Source organism: Nyctereutes procyonoides, unplaced genomic scaffold (genome assembly GCF_905146905.1).
Source record: "Nyctereutes procyonoides isolate TBG_1078 unplaced genomic scaffold, NYPRO_anot_genome, whole genome shotgun sequence".
In the NCBI taxonomy this organism is placed as follows: domain Eukaryota; kingdom Metazoa; phylum Chordata; class Mammalia; order Carnivora; family Canidae; genus Nyctereutes; species Nyctereutes procyonoides.
Genome location: NW_026575024.1, coordinates 20500765 through 20526979, shown reverse-complemented (window position 1 = coordinate 20526979; position 26215 = coordinate 20500765). Strand labels below are relative to the sequence as shown.

Below are 26215 nucleotides of genomic sequence, written 5' to 3'. Positions count from 1 at the left end.
ATGTCCTCGTGGCTGATCTCCTTTCTGCTCATTTCCTGGGAGCAGGTTTCCGGGAGTGGAGTTATAGGGTCAAAGAGCTATAGTCATTTTGTACATCTTGATGTGTGGCCAGATTGCTTTACCAGTGTAAGCTCCAGCAGTGCGTGCTGCCTGTCTCACTGTGCGTGTGTCATGCCATGTTATTTTCTTTTAGAGTTTTGCTAGTTTGATTGATGTCAGGAGGGAGAAAGGCAGGAAGGGAAAAATATCTGTCCCTTATTGTTTGATTTCTCCAAAGACTTTTAAAAAACTCCATTTATTGTCCACTTTATATTTCTTCTGAATTGTTAAGCCCTTTATCTGTTAGAATTAGTGTTTATTGTGATTTTTAAGAGCCTTTAATTATTAAAGACATTAACCTTTGTCTATGGTATTTCTTGCAACTGGTTTTTCTAGTTGTTTGTATTTTATTGGTTTTTTAAAATTTGTTTTTTTAAATGTGCAGACATTATATTTCCACAGTAAAATCTTTCTGTTTGTGATTTCTTGTTATTTCTGTCCTTATAAAGCACTTTCCTGCATCTTGGTCAATTAGTAAACATTCAGTCATATTTTCTTCCTGAATTTTTATGATTTGAAGGTTAACTCTTGTTCTGTCCCAACTGCATTGTTATGTGGTATGACAAGCCTGGATGCTCAGATAGTAAAGTCCCTAATATTATATATGTCATGATGAACTAGGTGAATGAAGGAATAGAAAATATCAGTCTCTCTCCCAAAGAAAACAACTGTGTGTTTATCATAAGTATGGAAAAAAATACCCTCTTTGATTATTGGTGTATGCAAGAAATTACAGAGAAGATAAGTAATATATGCAAATTAAAAGCTTTAAGAAAATCCTCCCATCTAAGATGAAAGAAAACATGTAATGGCAAAAATGACATATCAGCATCTTGAGAACTGCAGAGCTTTTCAAGCATCATTTGGAATAAATCAAATATCCACTGAAAGAAGAGCTAAAGGAAAGGAAGCAGCACAAAAGAGACATTGGAATGTTTGGCTTCTCTAGAAGAGAAGTAAGTACAGATTGAAATAGGTGTTAGGTACCACTTCACATTAGTTAAGTGATCAAACAGGCAGTAAAATGAGAAAGTCCAAAGCCGACAGTTTGGGAAAGCAGTTTCATACTCCACTTCAGTCCTGGAGGGCTTTCTGACATTATTTTATGAACTGTAGAAATGCCTGATATTTCTTCTCAGGGAAATTTCTCCTGAAAAAATAATTTAAAAGAAGAAGAAAACTTACATGTATGATCATGTTTATAGTATCATTGTATATTAAATTTTGAAATGGAATAATGAAATCATAAACTTTTTGGACAACTGAAGTATGAGGAAAATACATACAAATTCATTTTCATATATTCCCTTCTGGTTATTTTCTCCCAAAACTGTGGTATTTTTATTTTTATCTTTTTATAGTCGAAATCACAGGGCACATATAATTTTGTTTATTTAGCAGTGTTAGTTATAGTAGCAAAGAACAGAAAACAATTCAGTTACCCAGGAGGAAGACAGTTGTGCATTTTATGGATTATGACCTAATTGGAATATTATGCAGCTGTCCCAAGTAATCACTGTGAAGTTTCTCTGGGTAAAACAAAATTAAACAAAACAGTGAAAACAGAAAACCATACGGAAAAACAAACTGAATTAGACATATACAGTCCTTCCAACTATGTTTAAACATAATGTTTGCATATGGTCCCAAATCAGATGAGGCCAGAGAGAAATACTGTGTGTTTGGGTGAAAATACTGGGAATGTGATTTAGATCCAGAGAATCAGACTGAAGGTCACGATAGCAGCTTTGCTTAACTTCAGATTGCCTAGTGTTCTCTATTTTCAGAAATTCAGATCCTGTGTATGCCCTCTGTGGGCAAGGCCTGGCACTGGGATCTGAGAGGTACAGAATTACCCACCAGGGCTGCTGCAATGGAAGATTGAGACTGTGAAGGAAAAAAACAGAAGTGTCTGATGAGAGTGTAGGAACACAGGGAGGTTGTTCAAAGAAGGGACCCATCATTTCTGGTGGAGGGGAGCATGAGGGAGGGCTCCAAGGGGCAGTGTTTAAATCAAGCTGTGATTGAAGACCAAGTAGTACTACGGATGCTGAGAAGGAGAGGAAGGGCATTTGGGGCACCAATGTGAGTACAAGCATGCAGGCTGGGAGCTATGGGGCACATAAGAGGGGAGAGTGGATTTGGGCAAGAATAGTCACAATTTATGTCTGTTATCTGAGGAAATTAATCTAGGAGGATTTTTATGTTTTTACAGCCCCCTCCAGCCCAGTCGATGGTTCAAGCGTTGGAGTTACTGTATGCTCTGGGAGGTATGCCTGTCTTACGTGTTCTCTGATCTACTTATTATTAGATGGTATTGGTTAGATTGTATTCACTTTAGGGCTCTTAGTATCTTCAGAGATGGGACTGGTTCTCTGCATATGTATGATGCTCTTAACAACTCTTAAGCTTTATCAAAATAAAAAGATGGGACCATAATTAGATTAACAGTACATGAAGTCCAGTTATGACAGTGAATTCATAAAGCATGTTGGGACATCAGGAGCTATTAATAACCATCACTGGAGCCACACTCCTGAAAGATATCTAAAAGATTCCCTAAGAGTACGTCAGATGTTACCTCTCTAGGCCTTTTTTTCAGTCCCTCCACCCCATCCCGAAATTTCTGGCTCAGTGTTTTCTCCCTGTTTCCCCCCTCATTCCATTCCTGGAGTTCCCTGTGAAGAATTGGGTCAATGACCAGCCTATGGAATTCTTTGGGGCAAGGAAACACCAAGCTATAAAGGAACCTCTAGTCTCTTGTTTAAAAATGTAGTTTTTTACTTTAAGAAAGAAACTATAGTCTGAATTCATCTGTTTAGGAAGTACCTATCTTTGCTGCAGATGTTGCCCCAAGTGAACAGAATGTCTGGTTTGGTGGTAAGTTTTGATAGAGGTTTTGTCCTTTGAGATTGTTTTGTTTGTTTTTAACATTTTTGTTGAGGCATAATTCACATACCATATAGTTTACCCATTTAAAGCGTATAGTTCAGTGGTTTTTAATGTATTCACAGGGTTGTGCCACCATCACCCCAAGTTTAGAATGTTAAAAACAGTTTTATCACCTAAGAAAAAAAATCCTGTACCCATGGGTGCTCACTCCCCACTCCCTTTCCCCTCTTCCCAACCCCAGGCAACTACTGACCTAATCTCTTTCTTTGTAGACTTGCCTGTTTTGGACATTTCACATAAACAGGATCCTATAATCTGTGGTCTTTTGCAATTGGCTTCTTTCATTCAGCGCGATGTTCTCAAGAGTCATCCGTGTTATAGCGTGTGTTGATACTCATTCCTTTTTATTGCTGACTAATAAAGCATTGCTTGGATGAGATATGCCACGTATTATCCTTATCCATTGAGCAATTGATGGACATTGGGGTTGTTTACCCTTTTTGGCTAAATAAAGCTGCTGTAAACATTTACGTGCTAATTCTTGGTGGACATTCCTGCCAGCAGTGTATGAGGGTTCCCCTTGCTTCAGATGATAGCAAGTTGTTATCTGTCTTCTGCATTAATAGGCATCCTAGAGGAAATGAAGTGGTATCTCATGGATTTGATTTGCATTTCTCTAATGACTAGTAATGTTAAACACTTTTTCATGTGTATTGGCCACTCATAAATCTTCTTTGGAGAAATGTCTGTTCAAATCCTTTGCTCATTTTTACTTGGGGGTACTGTCTTTTATTACTGAGTTGGAAGAGTTCTTTATGTGTTCTGGGTGTACGTTTCTTTTCAGATCTGTGGTTTGTGAATACTTCTTCCATTCTGTGGGTTGGCTTTTCACCTTTCTTGATGATAATTGTTTGTAGTACAAAAGTTTTAAGTTTTCACATAGTTCAGTATATGTATTCTGTTGCTTGTGCTTTTGGTGTCTTGTCTAAGAAACCATTGCCCAACCTCTCTATGGAGATCTCTCTTAGGTTTTCTTTGAAAAGTTTTTATAGTTTCAGTTCTTATATTTAGTAAGTCCGTGATCCATTTTTGAGAAATTTTTTTTGTATGGGGTCCATTTTCATTCATTACGTTTGTGATACTTCCCTGCAAAAGAATAGCCAATTACTGATGTAGGATCATCAGTGATTAAAAGGCCTTTAGGTGAGTCTGTGTCAAGTCAGCCCAGAGTGCATGTGTGCCAAAATAGGTTCCCGTCCCTGTTCTTAAGCATGTAGTAGGACCCTGAAAGGAAAGTTTCATGGAATAGTCTGTAATGAGTAGGGGAGAACATTGACTACCTAGAAGTTTTTCTTTTCTTTTCTTTTTTTTTTTTTTTAAGATTTTATTTATTTATTCATGAGACAGAGAGGGAGGGAGAGAGGCAGAGACACAGGAGAGGGAGAAGCAGGCTCCATGCAGGGAGCCTGACGTGGGACTGGATCCCTGATCTCCAGGATCTGGCCCCATGCTGAAGGCGGCGCTAAACCGCTAAGCTACCGGGGCTGCCCAGAAGTTTTTCATTTGGATTGATTTGCCTCTAATCCAACAGAATGAAAGTTAAAATATTTTCTAATTCTTCACTGCCTTAAGTAAGCTGGAAAAGGCAGAGGAATTAAGGCACCTGACTTAATTTATAGTTACAAGCTGAATTATCACCTTTCAAGAGATGATTATATGGGAACAGAAGAGAAATTACCTTTCCTGTCTTACTCTGAGCTCTGCAGCATGTTTTTTAATGGCATACTTTGGGAATAGTCTGAATGGCAATAAAGTAGTAGTCAGCATCTTGGGAATCCCATACCTGGATATTGGTTAGTGGTGAAGAGGCAAGGAGAGATGTGGGGAATTGGAGTCTGCCCTGTTCAGTAAACTGCCCAGGAGGCAGTTGGATGAATGGTTCTGGTGTTGGCATCCAAGAGAGATCTGGGCAAACATTTAGATTCCCAGTCCCTGACCTTGTAATTGCTCTCATAGTGTGAGAGGATCAGAGGGTATGGGATACCATTCTGGAACATCTGTGCTTGGAAGGAGCTGTGTCTGGGCTGGGTGAGGGGAATGGGGAGTGAGAGGAGGCTGCAGGGCCATTTCCTTGGAATGAAGTTCTTAAATAGAAGCTATTAGAAGTATCAGTTTTTCAAAATTGGGTATTCAGAAGCTCAGAGGTGGTCTTTTCTTCTTTTAATTTAATAGCATTCTGATGTAAGATTGAGTTTGGTAGCATGATTCATCTTTTTGGACAACTTTTCTAACGTACATCATCGTTTATCCTCCTGATAACTGTCTATCTTCCAACACCTTGGTTCACGCCTTCTGATTTTTGTTGTTCTTACGGCAGGTCTGGACAAAGACTGTCGCTTAACTGAACCACTTGGCATGAGAGTTGCAGAGTTTCCTTTGAATCCCATGTTTGCAAAAATGCTGCTCGAATCAGGTATGTGGAGACCAACAGTTCTCGTAGATTCTGTCAGAGGATTACTTCTTGAATTTTGTGTACCCTAGGGAAGGGGGCATGATATATTTTGAGCAGTGAAGGAGCTAATGCTGTCTGATTTGGGGCATATTGTTAACTGGAGATTCTGTGTCAGTCACTATTAAACAAACTATTGTTTGTTTCCTGGGGAACTAGAACTGATGCCTGATTTTTTTTTTTTTTTTTTGAAACTGGGAAGTTTTTTTATTTTTAATTTTTTTTAATTATGGTAAAAACATGAAATGTACCATTTTACCATTTTTTCAACTGTACAGTTCTGAGGCATTAAGTACACTCACATTGTCGTTCAGCCCTTATCACAGTCCATTTCCAGAACTTTTCATCTTTTCAAACTGAAACTCTGTCCCCATTAAACACCAACTCCCCATTCCCTCTTACCCCCAAGCCCTGCAGCCATCCTCTTACTCTGTCCCCATGAATTTGATGATTCTGGGAACCTCCCTTTAGCAGAATCCTACAATATTTGTTCTTTTGTGACAGATTGATTTCACTTGACATACTGTCTTCTGAGGTTCATTCATGTTGTAGCATATGTCAGAATGCCCTTTTTAAAGGCTGAGTAGTATTTTGCTGTGTGTACGTACTGCCCATCTGCTGATGGACACTTGGCGTTGCTTCCACCTGCCAAGTATTGTGAATAAGGTTGCTCTGAGCGTTGGCATACACACATTTGTTGGAGTACCGGCTTTCGCTTATTTGCTGGATCATCAAATAATCCTGCGTTTAATTTTTTGAGGACTCCTCATTCTGTTTTCCACAGAGGCCACAGTGCTTTGTATTCCTGCCACCAGCATCCAGGAGTTCCACCTTCCCTGACACCTTCAGATGTTTGTGAGGAGATGAGTAAGGGGTAAAAATTTACAAGTTAGAGGTTGAGTCAGAATCATAGAGTATAGTTTATGTGTCCCCCCCCCCCCACCACCACTCCTACCAGGAAAGGAAATGAGAATTTTTTTCTTGTTTTCGGCTTTTATATTCACTAGCAGTTTACAGAGCTGTACTTCAGACTAAGTATGATAAGAGTCAGCTTTAAACACCCAGGTGACCTTAGGCTTACATTGAGAAACAGGACTCTTAACTTTGGGGCTGGGGGAGCATATCAGCCAGGAGGCAGGAAACTATGGGAAGGAGGATGGGCAGTGCAGTTTGCTCACTGTCCAGTGCCCTGAAGTGCCCATGACTGCAGCCCTTGTGCCAGGTATGAGCAGCCACTGTCTGCAGAGTGCTTCTCTGGTCTGGGTGCATCTTGGACTTGCTAGGTCAGGTGAGCCCTGCTGAGAGGGAGGCCACCCCAGAGAGGGGTCCAGGAGGAGAGAGACCGCAGAAGGGACACAACCCCCCACCGTGGTATACAGCGAGAGTCCTTGATGTCCCAACTGCTGAGTGCAATAGCATCTCCTTTCTCAGAGTCCTCCTGGACCTCTGTTCATCTGGGCCACATATGGACATTACAGCAGGGTAAAGTTTTCATATATGATGAACTCGAACAGTCAAACTGTGTATAAATACATGACCTTCGCTTGTAGTATGGTGTAAGGAAAATAACAAAATGTCTTTCACTCCTCGTTGACAATACATGTTTGAAATCAGACATGCTCTTTGTTTTATAGGAAATTTTGGCTGTTCTCAGGAAATTCTAAGCATTGCAGCCATGATGCAAATCCAGAATATCTTTGTGGTCCCCACAAATCAGAAGTCTCAGGCGGTAGGTCTAGCCTTTTCCCCCAAGCCGTTCATACCAGTCTCTTTCACTGTGGGCTCTCCTTGTTGAAACTTTCTGGGAACCACCAATGACAGGGCTGTGTGAATGGAATCCACTTGCATTCTGCGTGTTTGTCGTGTTCTGGACACTATGCCAGACGTTTTATGTGGCTCGTGTTCCCTTGTGTCTTCACCATAAACTTGGGAAGTAAACACTATTCTCATCATTTTTAGAGATGAAGGCACAGAAATGTTAGGTAACTCATTTGTGATGGCCCAGCCTTGGGGCAATTGCATTGCACAGTCCAGAGCCCCTAGTCTTAACCATGCCCTCTTCACTTCCTCATAAGGGAAACAGGCCTTCAGGTGCCTCTGGGAAGAGACCTGGGTGGCACCCTCATGGCATAAGGAGTCTTGCCTGGGCACAGCAGGTTAATTTTGGTGGTGGTGGTGGTGGTAGAGGGGTACTCCAAGCCAAGAGATGGCCACCTGAGGCCCTGGCACCAGAGATCACTGATGGCGTGATTGCAGGGGGTGGGGCGGGGGTGAGCGTATGGGAGGGGTGTGTGGAGAAATCAGGCTATGAAACACACCCTGGATGCAAGGTGTGCTGACAGAGGCAGGCAAGTGTGAGGTCAGGGCTGGTTGTCACAGGAAGAGTAGAGAGTGGCAACCTTGCACATGTAGGAGCTGAACTGGGATGTGTGGTTGGGGGAGAGACTTTCTTAGGAGTAGTTGTCCTCTGCCCTCAGAGTCATAACTTGATAGATTATATCTTCCTGCTTCTGTCCCTGGTGAGTATGTCCATTTTTTCCACTGTTTTTTTTGGTGGTTGTTTTTTTAAAAATTTATTCATGAGAGACATACAGAGAATGGCAGAGACATAGGCAGAGGGAGAAACAGACTCCCTGTGGGGAGCCCGATGTGAGACTTGATCCCAGAATCCCGGGATCACAGCTTGAGCCAAAGGCAGATGCTCAACCACTGAGCCACCCAGGTGCCCTGCGTTTGCTTCTCTATTAGTCCTTCTGATGGTCCTCCCTCAGCACAGGCCGACTCATCTTCAATATGAGGAACCTGAAGTCCCACCCACTGCCTGGAACTGCAGCATGTCTCCTCCATGGTCCAGCCTCTCCCCTGCTTTGCTTTCCTCTAGCACTTCTGCCACCTGCTGTACTGTATATGTGGCTTGTTTGTTTGGTTTTTGCCTCCACCACTGTTTATTCACTGTTACATCCCAAATGCTTAGAATAGCGCCTGGCCTCTAATGCACAGGAAACACCTATTAACGAAGAAATGAATGGAAGGCAGGAAGGTGGGTAGGTAGGCTGGTTAATTATGTGGTATTTGATACAAGGAGAGAATTCTAGAGATACTAAGTATATTTGTGTGCTTCTGTGCTTATCATGTGTGCTGTTCCTTAAACTCACTAGAATGGGCAGCCGGGTGGCTCAGCAGTTTAGCACCTGCCTTCGGCCCAGGGCGTGATCCTGGAGACCTGGGATCAAGTCCCACGTTAGGCTTCCTGCATGGAGACTGCTTCTCCCTCCGCCTGTGTCTCTGCCTCTCTCTCTCATGAGTAAATAAAAACTTAAAAAAAAAAAACCAAAAACCAAAAAACCAAAAAAAAAAAAAAAACACCTCACTGGAACAGGGTGGTATTGCCCAGGATCATACAGAAGGGAAAACGGAGGGACGAGATCTGAGAGGATTGTGCGGCTGGTGGTAGCTTCCAACTACAGTGTCTACCATGTGCCAGATAGCTGGCCCCCTGCCCTCTCGGAACCTTACATTCTCCTGGGAGCTGGGGCTGGTGGGGTGGGTTGGGGGGTGGTTCTTCTGAGAGAGATGGTATTGACTGGATAGAGGATAGAGGAGGGAAGACACAAGGACACTAACATTCTCTTGTATCTCTGGCTGGTATTACAGTGAATAATCTTAATCCTGCAGCAGTCTTGATAGGTTTAATATCCTGGTTTTATAGATAAGGAAGTTGAGGCTGAGAAAGGGTACATTACCAATCTGAGGTTTTTAGGAAATGGTGGAGCTGGAACTGGTACAGAGCAGGTGTCTATGACTCTGCAAGCCACAAGCCATTCCGTGTAATGTTACCTCCCTGTACCAGAGGCTCACAGGAGTCGGCTGTGAGAATAAATGTGTTTTATTCTTTCCAGATTCGAGTACACCGCAAATTTGCTGTGGAGGAGGGTGATCATCTCACTATGCTCAATGTGTATGAAGCATTTATCAAAGTAAGCACAGTTAGCCCTCGAAAGGCCCATTCAGTCACTCGAGGTGTGAGGATTCCAGAAATTCAGTTTATAAAGGAATGGCCGAGGCACCTCTGTAGTTTCCCATTAGATTATTGCCAGTACTTCTAACCCACTTGGGTTGGGGTCGGGGGTGGAGGGGCTGCCTGAGTCTGTGGTATGATTTTGCTTGGAAGGACACAGGAGTTACTCCTGACTGTCCCCTACCTGGAGACTTGGCCTGCTGGCAGTGTGCTGACGGCTTGGCCAGGGACCTGGCTGTGAGAGGGGTGTGCAGTGAGGACCTGCATCTGCTCACATGCCCTACCCATATTTAGCTAAATGCAGTGTTGATTTTTTTATATTCTTAACATTTTGTAAAACTAAGCAAATGATACAGCTTAAAATTCTCACTAAAAATTGCTGAAAATTTCAGAGAGCTTTAAAAATGATGAAAACCATAAGAAACCTCTTATATAGCAGAAAGGGTGGGAGGGGGAAATTAGATATTTCAGATTTCAGTATCTTGTATTCGTTTTTGTTTCACCAGAGATCTAAGGGAGTTTATTCAGTTCTTGAACAGTTTTCAGTAAAACCTGATCTCTTACTGAGAACATGGATTATGAGTTACAGCAGTTAAAATTCATTTGCGTAAGTGCAGCATTCTATCTTTAATCTGAAGCTTGCTCTGCTGCTGGAAGGCAGACATGTTTACACCGTGTTAGTGGATAGTTGCCTTCTTGGAGAATCTTCTGTGAATTACATTTTCTTATTTAAAATGCCTTCCTGTCTGGCTTAGAATTTCAGAAGTTCATCCCCACAGCAGTAATTTAAGACATAATGATCCACTTAAGAATGTAGGATAAAATTTGTTGATAGACAAATCATACTTTGGGGATTAAATAATAATAATTTGTGAATTATTTCTAAATTGGCAAGTGTCATGTTCACCTGTAGTCTCACAGAATGGTGAACTCAAAGAAAGTTGATTTACAAAGTTAATTTACCAAGAACCACAGGGAATCGGTTCTTATTGATGACTTGCCAGTCGGTTGGGTATTTCAGATTGAAAACAACTCTGCTTGTCAGTAAGTTCTCCTTTGCCCTTTGGTGCAGGGAGTGAGATGGAAGAGCAGATGGTATGCATGAGGGTCAGCATCTGTCTAGGGAGATGGGGCAGGAAGGGGATTGTTAAGATGGGAAGATCTTCCCCACTGAGTAACCAAAGGGGAGAAAGAGGAAACTACCTGGTAGTATAGCCACAGTTGAAAACTTGTCTGCATTTTTCTCACTCCCCCTCTGTCTCGGTTGCCCTGCAGCACAATAAAAACTCTCAATGGTGTCAAGAACATTTCCTGAATTACAAGGGTCTCATTAGAGCTGCAACAGTGCGAGAGCAGTTGAAGAAGCTTCTTGTCAAATTCCAAGTGCCCAAGAAATCAAGTGAAGGTAAGAGCAAACCACCACACCTGTTGATGCTGCATCCTGTGCTGTTCACTTGCATTCCTCGAAGGTCCGTGCAGGGCTGTGTGAGTCCACACAGTGTGCTCTGTACCTACGCCGGGCTCACATGGAATTGCCCGTGCTGGTGAAAAGCTGAGCATGTAAAAGTAGCATGTGTTTTCCATGGAGGTCCATTTTTATTTCTGAGGGCTGTTCTTAGTAAAAAAAAAAGAAAAAAGAAAGAAATTTACAAGCCCTGACAAGACATCAGGATTATTAACATTTACATTATTGCATGTTACATAGCTAATTTCCCCATGTAGACTTTGCAAGACATATTACTTTTGTAAAAGGACAGTATTTATGGCTATTCCATATAAAGTGTGTTTTATTTTCAAATGCAGACATTACTAATCAAGTCTGTGTGTTAAGCCTCAACAGTCCCTGGGGTAAGACAGGAGTGCTGTATAAGACAGGGTCTCTGGCTTCTGGCAGTGACTATTGCCACCATTAATTGAGGACATCATGGCAGGGGTTCTACAAATATTCCCTCACTTAATTGCCCACTCTGTGAGATGTAGGTGATACTGTCCTCATTTTACAGATGAGTTGTAAAATCCGAGGGAGAAATTCAGTGGAGTTGAGGACAACACAGCTGATTCAGCTAAGCCAGTTCTATGTGGCTCATAGCCTGTGCTTTTGAGGAGGTGACCCATCTGCTCATTCACTCAGCCATTGCCCAGTGAGTGCCTGCTGCGTGCCAGGTGCCCTGCCAACCTCTATGCCCTGAGTACTTGCTAGCACCCCATTAACGCCTGAAGTAGGCCTGCAGTGTGCCAGTGTTTCCATGTGTGAGTTCATTTAATGCTCACCCTAATCCAGTGATATGTGCCACTTGTATCCAGTTTATAGATGAGATCAATGGGTGAAGAGGCAAAGAAGAACTTGCTAAAGGTCACATAGTGCGTGTGTAGTGGAATCAGAACTTGAACTCAGGCAGTTTCATTCCTGCCATTTCACCCTTATTTTTGCCTCTGTCCTAAGGGCAAGCAATTAAAAAATGGTGAAGACATGGTTCTGATTCTGAGGACAGTGAAGGGAGGGATTCATGTAGATAGAGTGTTACAGTGTGAGGTCATCGGTTCTCTTCCAAGTTAGAGGAGTAGACCCTTCCATACGTGAGGTAGACAGAGGTGGCAGATGTAGTAGGAATGCAGGGAGGTGGGAACCTAGTGGGGTTGGGCCTGGGAGGCCACATAGCAGGCCTTGAGAGGCAGCCCAGTCCAGTCCAGCAGCCTGGTTACACTAAGGAGTACAGGGCAGGGGTCTGTGGAGACAGGTGCGTGGGGTGAGGGACATATTAGATGCTCACAATATTAATGAATGAAGAAGCTCACGGGAGAGGGGAGAATTGAAACCAGAGTGGGTAAAGTTGGGGTCATTGATAGAAGCGAGAAGCTTCCAAAGTCAGCTGACTAGGGAGAAGCTGATCTAGTGCTTGTCACCTAACAGACAGATGGCAGCCTTACTTCTACATCTGTGTTTCTTAACCTGTTTTTCATTATCAATCTCTCGCTCAGGAGAAAAGTGGCATTAAATTTAAGTTCTTCCTAAGAAGAGAAATTAAACAGGAAAGGAAATAAGATTTCGTAAGGTAGGGATGAGCCTTGGTAGGCCATACCATTGCAGTTTCTAAGATTCCCCTCTTCCTTGCCCCCAAGAGCCAATTTTCATCCCTTGGAAGCAATGTCTCCCTGATAAGAATGTATATTCTATATAGGAGTTTCTATCAGGTAGCAGTTGGAGAGAAGAGATTGAATCTTGGATCAGATTGTGGTTAGAAATGTAGATTTGAGATTTATCATATCAGTTCTGTGCTGAGAAACAATAGAGAAAATCATAGAAATAATAAATTATGTAGAAACTTAAAATTTCTGAATGTTAAAGAAAAAGCAAATAGTGAAAATATTTTTAGCAGAAATAGATGAAAAATTAAAAACTTTGTCACAGGATGAGTTCATTTAACATGCTTATAAAAAATACTAGTTTTCAAGTTGACAAATGGGCAAAGGAACAGAAAACTCACAAAAGAAGAAATATAGATAGCAATTGATCAACATACAGTAAAAGAAGGCGTGCCTTTTTGCCATAACATTGCCAGTAAGAACATGGTGAAACTGACACTCTCATGCACTGTTGATGGTTTTGTAAATTACACCACCTTTTGGGAACTTACTTACCAGTACACTGTATTTCATTGGATCTAAGATGCCATCATTTGTTTTAAAACTTATATTTTATTTACTTATTAAATATTTTATTTATTCATGAGCGACATACAGAGAGAGGCAGAGACATAGAGGGAGAAGCAGGCTCCTTGCAGAGAGCCCAGTGCGGGACTCAATCCCAGGACCCTGGGATCAGGACCTGAGCCAAAGGCAGACACTCAGCCACTGAGCCTCCAGGCGTCCCTAAGATGCCATCATTTGTAAGGCATGCCATTATTTTATGTACCACTAAGAAAAAAGTACTGCCAGTTACAATTACAAAATGCTGTTCTGATCTCAGTAAGTTAAAGGGGAAAAAAAGAGTGAGTCTTAGAATTGATGGAATGTAAAAAAAAAAAAAAAAAAGAATTGATGGAATGTGGTATGTTGTAAGCCACATCCATGACATTATCCTTTGCATAATCATATAGAATGTATCCTTTGGAAATCATTTAATAAATGGTTGGGCTCTATCCTTGGAAGATGTTTACTGTAGCAATACAGACACCAATTAAAATGGGACATGCGAAAAATTGTGAAGAATTGTGTGCTGTAGCTTCTAACCACAGAAATAACTTTGTGATGTACGTTAAGGGAGAAACATTAAGATTTTCTCCTAAAAAAAGGAGTTTTGGGATCATTGGCCAGCCTATGGTGTGCTCCCTTGGGTTCTGGTGCCCGGCTTTGGTCTTGTCACCTGTGTCCTGGGGAGTTGGGGCATCCTAAGGTAAAGGAACAATCCAGCATGGTTCTCTCAACAGCTGTAGGCAGTGCCAATGCAGGCACCCAGCCCCGGGAGGAATGGGGCTGGGGCTGGTTCGGGGAGGTTTGCAAGGCGGCTCAAAGCAGTCTGGGGTGGGGCCTCAGAGCACAGGCCTGGGCACACAGAACATTGGGGAGGCAAGGGACTCACCCGTCACTCTGTTTGCTACCTTGTATAGGTGATCCAGATCCAGTCCTGAGGTGCATTGTTTCAGGATTCTTTGCAAATGCAGCACGGTTTCATTCTACTGGAGCTTATAGGTAACATACTTCATGGAGTCATTTGCTAAAAGGAGAAATCTTAAAGATGATCTCTACCCCATTAGAAAGCTGATGTGCTCGAAGAGTACAGAAATTAAGTTAAATAAGTTCTCTTTATCTCCTGCCTCCTTCCAAAGATGAGTTGACATTTACTACATAGCTTTCAGCATCATATCTTACTTGATGGACATGATTCTCAAATATTCAGCTCATCCCTATGTTGTAGAAGGATGATATAATTATAAGTCTGGAGGCTGGAAATATTTCCATTCTAATTACCAGAACAATAGAACTGGAAGAGACCTTTCTTGGAGAAACTACCCTGGCCTTCGGTAGTTCATTTTGTTTTTAGAGACCTATGGGACTGAGGCCACTGCCTACCCTGGTAGGTAGGTTGTGGCCACAATTGCTGTCTTTGGATGTTGGCAAGTGTTTCTTCATGTGCTGCATATGCCTCCTGCTACAGATCACAGCCCGTTTCTTCCACTTTCTGGACAGAAAATCACTGGTCACTAAAACCCTCCTAATAACCTCAGGACCTTGGCTCATTCTGGTCCACTTCACCTGAGCCTTTTAAACGTGCATCTGTTCTTTCATATGGGAGCAGTCCAAAGGCTTCCTCCCCAGCTTTTCTTTGCATTTTCTCCATATATTATTTTGTCATTAGCTTTTTCCCCTTAGAAAATACTATGTTCCTATTTTCTGAGGGGAAGTTGGCCACAGTGTTCCCTGTGTGGATGCTGGGCTTTGTGAAGGAGTCCAGAGTTTCACTGAGCTTTCTTGTTCGCCTTTTGGCAGCCAGGTCTCTTACATCTAATATCCTGGTAGCTCTTTGAACCTCAGTGTAGCATTTTACCTTTACCTCTAGTATGTTCTGTTTGTTACTCCAGGCCAAGTATTCTAGCTCCTCAGGGCCATGACAGTGTTGCCCATCCTGAGCTCCCCCTCTCAAATGTTTTTGGCAACTCTGGAGAGGCCTGTGAGGGTCTGCAGTGAGTCCTGTCATTTTGTTGTCCTTTTGATTCCCCCACTTGCCTCAAGGGTATATTAGCAAGCAGTTTGTACTAGCATTAAGAAAATTCTTTCACTAGAGTCCTTAAAAAAATATGGGCTACATGACAGGCTTCATGGTCTGCCAGTCCCTTTGAGGCAAAAACTCCGTATCGATCCGCTCAGGCCACCTGGTAGCACAGCAGGACCCTGGCGTGCAGCAGGACCCTGGCGTGCTGGTTTTATCACAGAGCAGGAGATGAGCTCACTCATGGTGCTCGAAGCACTTCCCTGACACAGAGGTCCCTGGCACCCACAGGAACATCCCATACTCAGGGTTTGGGCAGCAACATCCTAATCTGTTTGTTATGCTCTCTTGTGATCTGATCTTACTGATAGTTGTGTGTTCGGTAATGAGTTTTTGAATTAAATTGAATCACATCTGAGTTGAAATTTGAAATATTATCTCAGAGACATGGATCGTCCAATACTGAGCTTTCTTTTCCCTGTTATTTTGTCTCCCCATAGCCTTTATCTTTACTATTTAACGTTGTTTAGTAGAAAATTTTACAGAAGTAACTGTATATATTATTTCTATCCCTGAGGAAACTGTTTTGAAAGAGAAAGTATGGAAGATAAACATGAACATGAGTATGAGAAGAGCAGTAAATTTTTCATGTTTTTTTCCTAAATGGCGACATGCTGTTTTTCTCCTCTTTTCTGGATGACTTGTTCTTGACTTTTGGGGTGGCAGTGGGTGAGGGGTCCACCAGCGCACTGGAAGAGATGGAGAGAATAGTTCTTTTGAGTGAAGCGCCACCTGCATGCATTTTTGGATAATAGGAGACACATCTGTGGGAGAGTATTTTAGACTGACTTCAGATAAAATTCTGTTTGCAAGGACTATCCGTGACGATCATGAATTACATATCCACCCTGCCTCGGTCCTCTACGCAGAGAAGCCGCCTCGTTGGTAAGCCACGACCTCCTTCTGAGCCTTGTAACTGCTCAGGAGGCAGGGCCTGCTTCTTGTTCACCCCCAGGCCTGGCTTGGTGCCTGGCATACATGTTTGTTGTCTTTGTTATGCTGAGTCATCTACGTAATTTCTGTTCTTATCAAAGATTTCCTAATGCACATGGTGATATTCCTCTACTCACTTATGTGCTCAGCAAACATTCATTTTCACCTCCATACTAGGTGCTAAACCTTGCACTAGACACAGCAATGTGGAGGCAAATTGGGTTCCGGGCCACAGTCCTGATGGAGATGTAAATTCAGACAGCTTCCAGCAACTCAGGAGAAGGGACTGAGGGCCAGGGGAGTATAAAGCTTTGAAGTTGGCACCTCACATGCCAGGGAGAGTCAGGGCTGGCTTCATGGAGGAGGTGACATTTGCTTTGGGGCCTGCAAACAGAAGTTTTCAAGCAGAAAAGAATGTGAAGGGAATACAGATGGAGGTAGGAGCAGAGGCACAGCCACAGGAAGGTGAGAGAACCTGTCTGGGAAATGGGGAGTCACTGGTGCAGCGGGCCCGAGGCTACCCTAGGGTGGTAGGTAGTAAGATTGGGCGAGTCTGGGACCATGCCTGTGAAAGAAGAAATGCGCACACAAGAGGAGGCATTTAGAACTTCTAATAGTACTTTAGTAAGTTAAGTTTTTTTGTCTGCCCAATTTGATAATAAAAATGGAGCCTGTCTTCTGTAGGTCTTAAAATCTCATTTTTCTAGTAATTTTTTAATATTGTGTTTTATAAAAATACTGTCCTCACAATGGACTGGAAATTTTAAAAAACAAGAATTGATTCTTTACCACAGATAGGTGGAAAAGGCCTAGGAGAGAGAGGGGGCCTGGGGAGGGGAGATAATGGTGGAATGAAGGAGAGGGCAGAGAGATCTGCTGTAAGGTACTTGGCACCCTAGAGTAGTGGTTTCCAAAAGTGTGGTTTCCAGGGAAGCAAAAGCATCACTTGGAAGCCTGTTAGAAATGCAGATTTTGGGATCCCTGGGTGGCACAGCGGTTTAGCGCCTGCCTTTGGCCCAGGGCGCTATCCTGGAAACCCGGGATCGAATCCCACATCGGGCTCCTGGTGCATGGAGCCTGCTTCTCCCTCTGCCTGTGTCTCTGCCTCTCTCTCTCTCTCACTGTGTGCCTATCATAAATAAATAAATAAAAATTAAAAAAAAAATAAATGCAGATTTTCTGGCCATGCCCAGCCTTTCTGAATGAGAAACTGGGAATGGGGTCTACCAACCTGTTTTAACAACCGCTCCAGGTGGTTTTGATGGGTGGCAACATTTATTTGAGACCCTTTTGCTGAGACCTAAGAATAAGACTTGGTCCTGTAACCAGTGCAGATCCAGAAGCTGCTTAGCTGGAGTGAGACTTGGTTGGTCAGTTCTGGGTTTAGAAATGTTACCTGACATCCATCAGCATGCACGGTGAGTTAAAGAGGAAAGCAGACCTTGGTTCTAGATCTTTTCCCAAGGGTTTGCTGACTTTGGGTTGACTAATTTGGGAGTTGCTTAATTTGGGAGACTTCTTTTTTTCTGCTTCATTCTCAAGGATCCCTGAAGGGCAAAGAGAGCATGGCTGAATAGAGCCAGTCCTGAGGCAGCCCCATTACCTTAGGGTGGCAAAGGGAGCACTCTTCTTCTCTTGCTTCTGCAGAGGCCCCCTCCCTTGCACTGACCTTCAGCATCTGGTCTGGTCATTTGTTGGCTTCAAGGAGCACATGGTGGCAGAGTGGCCGGGATGTGTATAGTTGTTAGGAAAGCCCTGAATCAGCACTTTAGATATCTCAGAAACGGATATCTATCCAATACACAAACTCTAAAATCTGAGAATTTGAAATTATCTTCTTGTCTCTTTGGTGTCTTTTTACCTCAGCCTCAGGCAAGGCCCCCCTCCTTTTTTCCCATAAGTAGAGGTATAATTTATGTACAGTGAGAATATTGACAACTGAGTACACTTATGTAACCCACGTTCCAAATAAGATATAGAATATTTCCATCTCTAAAAAGTTCCCTTGTGTCTCTTTACAGTTAATTTCCATCCCTTTTCAGAATCAGGCAAGCCAGCCTTTGCTTGTATTTCTACATTTTCTAATAAAGTCCGTGCTCTGTTGAGAGTTCCATACATGCAGACTGAGAATCCAGAAAGGTCCTGCACTGCTAAGTGAGATGTTCTAGAAGTCATGTCAGACTGGGTCTCCCCTCTAAGGGAACACACTCTTGGCTACCGCTCAGGTCGTGAGGCACAAGTGCATTTGTTCACTGTAGTCCCTGGCACACAGAGTAGGTACTGGGGAAAGGGGGAAAGCTCACCAGCTCTGCTTGCTGTGGTTCTGGATTCTCACCATAAAGTATAGGAAATTCATGTTTTCTCCTGGTTTCAGGGTTATCTACAATGAAGTTATACAGACCTCCAAGTATTATATGAGAGATGTGACTGCTATCGAATCTGCTTGGCTGTTGGAGCTGGCTCCACACTTCTATCAACAAGGAACGGTAGGAGTGAATAGAGACTATCTGTCAAAACCACCTCTTAGCTGCTTCTTCATATTTTTAAGTACAGACCAATTCTCCAGTTTCAAGCCCTAAATTTATTGCCATCAATAGTGTGTGGAGTGGAAAGGCCACTTCTATATCCCTACCCCATTCTGCGTGAAAGCACTGTAGCATTTGCTCATAGTGAAGTGCATTTAGAAACAAATCTCTCCAACTTACAAGACAAAAAGAATGTATTTTTGGCTTTTCCTCTCTCCCTCTGCTTTTCTTTCTTCAAAAGAAATTATATCACACTTTGGACCATGTTCACAAGGAGTGGCACAAATATTCTCTGATGAAGATTGCCTCACAAAGAACATAAAGAGGTGTGCAAGCTTACACCCAGGGTGGTTTACACAGTAGTAGGTGATGACGCTGAGCATTGGCATTCCTGTGTATACCCTTCTTCCATGGCAGGCTCATGTGCATGACCAGCAGGAGATGCAGTTTTGTTTTCTTTATTTTCACACACAAAAACTTGGTGTATTCAGTGGAATGCCTGGGGAAGTCTATATATTCTTCTAACAAGATCTTTAATTGGTGCTTCTATTTGGAAGGCTGGCAGGAAAACAGGTAAATCAGAGTTCAGAAGCTTCCATTGACTCATTCTGTTTGGTCTGTGTCATGTTTTTAATTGGAGTGTTTAGTGCAGTCCCATGTCATGCAGTTATTGATATGGTTGGATTGAAGCCTGCCATCTTGCTGATTGTGTTCTGTAGTGTGAATTAGTTCTTTTTCTTTCTTTCTTTTTTTTTTTTTTTTTTTTTTACTGCTTATCCTCTTTGTTGCCCATTGCCCGAAAACAGTTGCTTTAGATACTTTGTTCAGTTATATTACTCTTTACCCTAGAAAACAAAGTCCAGACCTTTACTTCATCAGGGCTGTAACCAGACTGCAGTGTTTTCAACCCCAAATTTGGATTGATGGATGCATTTAAAAATTGGGAGATTCTACAGTAAATAAGGGTTTCAGATTTCTCTTAAAAGAAATGGTAAGTCTGCCGGTGCAAGGGGTGCCTGGTGGCTCAGTTGAGCTCCTGCCTTCAGCTCAGGTCGTGATCTCAGGGTCCTGGGTTCGAGTTCCGCATCGGGCTCCCTGCTCAGTGAGGAGTCTGCTTCTCCCTCTCTCTTTGCTCTTCATCTCTGCCTGTGCTCTCTCTCTCGTTTTGTTCTCTCTCAAATAAGTAAAATCTTTAAAAAAAGAAAGTCAGTCTTCCGCACTGGGCCTGCATTACTGCTTGGCAGCAGTCAGCAGGGGCTGAGGGACGGCTGCTTGCTGTGAATAATGCTGCCCGGTGCCACAGCCGTGTTTCACTTGTTTGCTTCACTTGTTTGACTCCTGCAAACATTTGAGGTGTGGCCCTGTAAATGGAAGGCTCTTCTCATCCCTCCAGTGTCAGGGGAAATTGTCTTTTTAAAACCTTCTTAAAGTATATAATTGTATCCAATCAAATGAAAACTATTTCAAGCCTCTATAGTTCTTGACATATCCTCATACCAATACTTCAGTTAGATATGAGATCAGCCGCAGGCACCTATAAAAATTCAGAATATGTTGTCTGTGCTGTGTTGAAGGGCTGACAAGAACACAAGTGAGAATGTCTTTCCCCTCACAACCCCTTGAGCGGAAAACAGCAGACTTCAGAAGTCCAGACAAGTGAGGAGAACTGCCAGCCAGAAACTGAGGAGAATAATACAGTTGGGTAGTGCTGGTGGTTCGAGTCGGGGGATGCGAGCATGAGAGGGGGTTAACCCAAAGTTGTCGTGGATCCATTCAGACTCTCAGAGAACAGAAGCTGAGTCATTTTCCCTTCTGAGCTCAAAACCTCAGTTCAGGCCCACCAAGTTAGAGCAGATAGTCCCAGAAGTTTGAAGACAATGACAATCCCAGATTTCTGCATTAGTCTCTTCTCTCCAAATACCTGTCATCCAGCTTATTGACTTTTTCAGATCACTGCATAAGATCAGAGTTTTTAGAGATGCCTGGATCTTACAAGTCATCTGCTGCCACAGTTTCACTGTATAGGTGAGGGCCCCAAAACCCCTCAAGAACTGTGGCCCCTTACCTAAAACAATCCAAAGGTACTTCTGTTCACTTGTGCAGAGTGAATGGATTTCCCCAAGAGCTGTATAAGTCTCCAGTGGCCGCCCATGCATGATAAATGCTCCTTTGTCAAACACATGCCCCTGCCTACTGGCCTCAGAAGGTCCCTGCCTCTGCTCCTGGCACCTTTGGTAGCTTTCCATTGCTGTTTGCAGAATGTCACTCACCCTGTACAGAGGCCTGAAATGGTCCAGAGTCGGCTGTGTTTACATTCAGCATTCTTCCCAGAAACGAGCACCAAAAATGGTCGTGTGCATGGGCATGGTTACATCAGCCCCATTCCCAAGCTAGGGCCATGAGTGTCTAACATTAGTTGGAGGGGTCCTCTTGGGTAAAGTGCAGGGAGGAAGGAGATGACAGAAATTCAGCAAGACCCCAGCTAGAGGGAACAGGGTGACCTCAGAGGTTCTCCTTCCAGGCCCGAAGTGTTGTGTCCTGATTCTCAGAGGTGTCCTTGGGATCCAGGAAAAACCCTCTTAACCAGGGCCTTTACAGGAACCTGTACTTGTCCTTTCTTCAGTATGTGTGGTTGGAAAGAGACTTCTTGCCGCTCTATGGGACTTGTGTCCCATTCACTCCGTCAGCAGTACAGGTACTTCATGGTGTGTTCTGTCTCTAATTCAGCCCACGTTCTTTTAGGGCCCGTGGTTCCCCACCAGCAGTGGCCTTGCTGTCTCAGCCCACGTGGGTGTGCAGGTGTTGGGCACTGAGCCTGTTGGGGACCGGCAGTCAGGCCGGGAGTTCCTCATGTGAAGATCCTACTGTGTGTTAGGGTGACATAGAGAGATCCTTGATTCAAAGCTTCTGTTCACATACTCTGCACTAAATGCGTGTTTTAGGATTTCTAGCACTTCCACCCTTCATCTTAGGATGTGAAGTGTAATGGTATCCCTAAATCCTATTACCTGGTGCCTGTGGTTATGATGTTATGCATCGTGTGCTGTTCATACTGTTAGGGAGCTCTGTTTTCTGAAAGGAAAACGTGGTACTGGGAGGACACCTCCTGGGTGTCTCTCCTGCACATGTGCTTGACAGGGGAGTCCGTGAGGGCAGCGCCCCGAGCACATGTACCTCCATGTGGAGTGTGCTGGGATGCTGGGTCCCCTTGTCCCGATGGAGAGGCTACCTTTCCTTGACCATTCATAAGAAATTCATGGAAACATGAGGTGATGTCCAGCCCAAGCCCAGTCCCCTGAGCACAGGGTTTGGCTGTGGTGCTGTCCTAGGGGCTGGGGTGCAGGGAAAGCATGTCCCATTGCCACCTTCCCACAGGGCCCTATGTGACCAGGGTTGGCCGTGGCAGGCTGGGGCCTGGGCTGCTGCACCTTAGTGAAGGGCCATCGCTTTGGTCAGTCACTCTGGCTCTCCCCACCACACTGCTTATTGAGGGGCACAGCATCTCCCCAGAGTGTGGGAACCAGAGAGCAGCGCTGGTTGGGTCGTTTATGTGAGGGTTGTGTTGAAGTCCAGTCTCTCTGCTGAGTGACCCCTAACTCTGTTGGCTTCTCTTCTCTTGCAGCACCTGTCCCTCAAAGCCAAAAGGGCCAAGGTCCAGGACCAGTGAGCGGAGCTTGGCCGCCACCGCAGGGGGCTTGAAGTGGGCCACAGCCCGTTCATCAGCCCCTTCCTTCCTGCTCCCCTTGGCATCTGCATTCCTTGCTGGGATCCCGGGGGAGTTTGTGCATGGGCAGGCATCCCGCTGTGCTGCACCCAGGCGGAGCAGCTCACTCAGCACCCCCACCGACCCAGCATGCCACTTCCAGCAGGCACACGGTTCTGGCCCAGCTTCATGGGGCACGCGGAGGAAAGCCGGCCACTGCAGGCTGAAGCGCTGTGCAGGCTGGACGGGGCGGCAGGGGCAGGCTCTGCTTTCCCTGGCGAGGCCACAGCTGCACTGACCAGTAAAGTCTGCTGCTGGCTATAAACAGGCACGTGTCTAAGGACAGATGAGGCCAGGCTGCGGTTTCTGCCAGAATCACTGAGGGGCATGTGTGGCAGGCACAGGGGCTCCCAAACCAAGCAGCTTCTGTTTTCCCTCTGCACCGTGACCTTGTGTGTCTGTGGCAGGAGACTTTGCAAGGCTTGGTGACCGACAGGACTCGTGTGCACTGCTCTTTGTCAGCAAAGGGTTTCTGTCTCTTGCAGCGGGGCTTGGCTTTCTCTTCACATTGACACCACATCCTGATGCCATGAGCTAAGCACTAGTGAGTTCGCCAGCTCACACCCTGGCCAGAACCCTCTGTCACAAGAATTCACAACAGTTAGAGGCTCTAAGCTTCTGTAGCTCAGGAACATAACTTGTATATTTGTTTTTTTTGTTTCTTTGTGTGGGTTCGGTGAGAACCTGGGGCGGCCCTCCCAGCAGGCTCTGGTTCTACTGTCGCCCCAGGGTGGCTTTGCCGGGATGACATTTGTGTTTCAACACAGGACCGATGCAGGTTTTCCTCTTACTGTTTCAATGACTTTTATTTTAAAAACACGTAGCTTGAAACTTTATTTTTGTACTGATCTTAGTTTGGATGTGCCACTTTGGCACCAAACATGTATGTCATTTTTATTTCCATTTTGTAAACACGTAAATAATAGCGATAACTTGTTAATAATAGTAAACCTTTGTACCTCAAGTAAATGTGTTCCCTCCCTACTCATGGTATTTGTGGTTTGTATTTTTTTTTTGTTTTGTTTTTATTTATTCATGAGGGACACAGAGAGAGAGAGGCAGAGACACAGGCAGAGGGAGAAGCAGGCTCCATGCAGGGAGCCCGATGTGGGACTCAATCCCAGGTCTCCAGGATCAGGCCCTGGGCCAAAGGCAGGCACTAAACCTCTGAGCCACCTGGGCTGCCCTGTGGTCTGTATTTTAAGATGGTCCAGTGAATTCTTCTGAGGGAGGCCTGGACTTGATGTCTCGGAGGTACAGTGGCTTTTGAGGTTCCGTGGACACAAGGAGCCTCATCAAGCAAGATCACTACGACCCTACGCCTTCTAGACTCATGAGAGTAAACGGTGGGATGTTGTTTAAATAAAGTCCAAAAGCGGTGCTACTTTTTGCCAGTTTCTGATTGGGATCTTTCCATAGAAAAGTCAGAAACACTTATTTTTGTGAAATCTGAATTTAGGACCATGGCTAATGGTGATAAGCTGCTGTAGGAGTGGGAGGAGGAAAGGCTTACAGGACCCGCACCCTCTGGGCTGAGACTGGAGATCCAAAGTGGGAGAGCAAACAAGTGGCGACGGGCGAAGGGGGTATGCACAGACTGAAGGGAGCATGGGGTCACTGGCCGCCTCTGCCTGAGTGCCTGGCTCCAAGCCTCTGCCCCTGGAGCCTCCACCTCTTGCAGGGCAGCCATTCAGGGTGGAGAGGGGCCCTCACTGTGGGAGGCAGGCAGCAGTCACAGAGGCCCGGCCCGGCTGAAGGTCCCCTTCCCACATCTACAAGCATGCAGCCTTGCTAGCCGGTCGTGCCCCCGCTGGCTTCAGAGAGCCGGGACTGCAGCCAGCATGGCCGGACTGCCAGGCAGCCCAGGACTGTCCCTGCTCCACGTAGCTCCACGCAAGCCAGTTTCCTCAGGCCCACATCAGGCTTTCAGGTGTTTTTGGTGACATTCCCAATAGCATTGCAGTGTCTTTGACGCCAGGTGCTGAGGTGAGGGGGTGGAGGGGAGTTTGTGCTGGAAGCAGGGTGGAGGTGGTGGTGACCTGTAGGCCCGAGCTAGAGCTGCTCTGCTGGTAGCTCTTTCCTGGAGCCGTCTCCCCGAGGGTGGGCCGGTGCTGCTTGCTGACTTGGTCAGTCAGCAAACGCTTGGGCCCCGGGGCTGTGGGCTGGTGGCAAGTGACTGTGCTGGCAGACGAGAGCCACCCAGTGGGAGGCACCGCGGAGGCCAGGGTGGCATCTAGAAGAGGCTTCCCCACAAGACCCTTTCCTGGTGAATATGGATTGTGCTCATATTCCACCCTGCAACGTCCCCGCTGAATGTTTCACTTTGGCTGCAAACTTGGGATGCACGGGCCCCAGCTCTGCGCTCCAGCATACGGCTGCCTGATGTCAGCATAGCCTGTGACCTTCCCCCTGGTGGGTCGGGCGCCGCCATTCAGTCTGGGGTCCCCTGGCCTTCTAGTCCGTACTCAGCTGCACTTTGCAGGACCCGGTGCCGATGGCCTGGTCAGTGACATCGTGGGGTCACGTGGAGGTGTTTTCCTGACTGCCCTTCCAACATGGGGAACATGCAGTAGTGCACGTTTCTGAAAGCTTAAGTTAGTCTGTAAAAGTCTTTCCCTTAGTCTTTTGTGTGTGTGCCAAATGTTTTTCTTTTGGAAAATGGTGGTGATAATTAGACGGTACTTTGGAAATGTTTTCCTTGGAAAAATAAAGTTCCAACGATCTTACATCAGCCTCCCCATTAAAAGATAATTCAAGACAAAAATGGAAACTGGTTGAAGAGATCCCCAAGGCCGGGGCCCCTCGGGTTATGGGCCACGCAGACCGTAGGCCTGCTGGCAACGTCGGCATCCAGCAGCGCAGCCCTAGGGGAGTGCCTCTGCCTTGCCAAGCTGCTGACTTTCTCGTGAACTTTGCAGCAGCTGGGAGACTACCTGTCTTTTACATAATTGGAAAGATTCAAGTTAGCGGGTCTCAGCCTCCACATCCCTTACCTCACCTTTAGATAAGATCAGATATTTTCCACGCTCCAGTGACTCATCTGGATTTTTCCTTAGCCTTCCGACTCGTGCTGCAACAGGATGGTGGAACTCTGGATTCCCTGTCCATTTAATCTTGCTGTCATTGAACCTGGAAGTGCCCAATGCCAAGGGTACACAAGGAACTCCTACAAATCAACATTTCACATGCAGCTGGCCGCTTTGGGTGAGCAGCTGGAGTGTGTGCATGACAGGGCTTGTCCTGGGTCCCCTGGATCATTGCTCCCTCTGGCAAACCAGCATGACGTTCCGCTATCTGGTGAATCACGGAGCTGTTACCCTGTGCACTCCTGGGTGGTACCAAGCTTGTCTACACAGGCTGTGTTCTTGCTGGCAGAAGAGGTCCCAGTGCAGCCTTGGGGCCTGTGTGGCCTCGGCACCCCCCTGGCTTCTACTGAAAGCAGTGAGCAGGCCGGGGAGGCTGGGGCGTTCACGAGGGAGTCGGTGTGGTGACCGGGGCCCAGTGGTGGTGCCCCAGAATCTTCCGAGCTGGGCAAAGGCCCAGCACAGCTGCCCCCAGGGCTTGTCTGCTGACCTTGGCTTGGACAGCGGCTCTGAATACAGAAGAAGTCCGGGCCAGGCTCCTCAGTGGCCCCAGACTCATGGGACAAACACATGATCTAAAAGTAGCTCAGGCTCCTGCCTCCTGCTGCCCTCACCTCTGGGCTCCA

The 26215-nt window shown here is 45.1% G+C and overlaps 1 protein-coding gene across 1 annotated transcript in view; it reads left to right on the top strand.

Annotated features, from left to right (window-relative positions):
* Window positions 1-23484, top strand: part of DHX35 (DEAH-box helicase 35) — a 65386-nt gene extending 41902 nt beyond the window's left edge. The window contains exons 14-22 of the mRNA XM_055303405.1: window positions 2315-2369; window positions 5369-5464; window positions 7135-7229; window positions 9400-9477; window positions 10794-10923; window positions 14126-14207; window positions 16099-16170; window positions 18593-18704; window positions 22366-23484. Of these exons, the coding sequence (XP_055159380.1) occupies window positions 2315-2369; window positions 5369-5464; window positions 7135-7229; window positions 9400-9477; window positions 10794-10923; window positions 14126-14207; window positions 16099-16170; window positions 18593-18704; window positions 22366-22410 (765 nt within the window). The 3' untranslated portion in view covers window positions 22411-23484. The remainder of the gene's footprint in view (window positions 1-2314; window positions 2370-5368; window positions 5465-7134; window positions 7230-9399; window positions 9478-10793; window positions 10924-14125; window positions 14208-16098; window positions 16171-18592; window positions 18705-22365) is intronic.
* Window positions 23485-26215: the final 2731 nt, after the last annotated feature.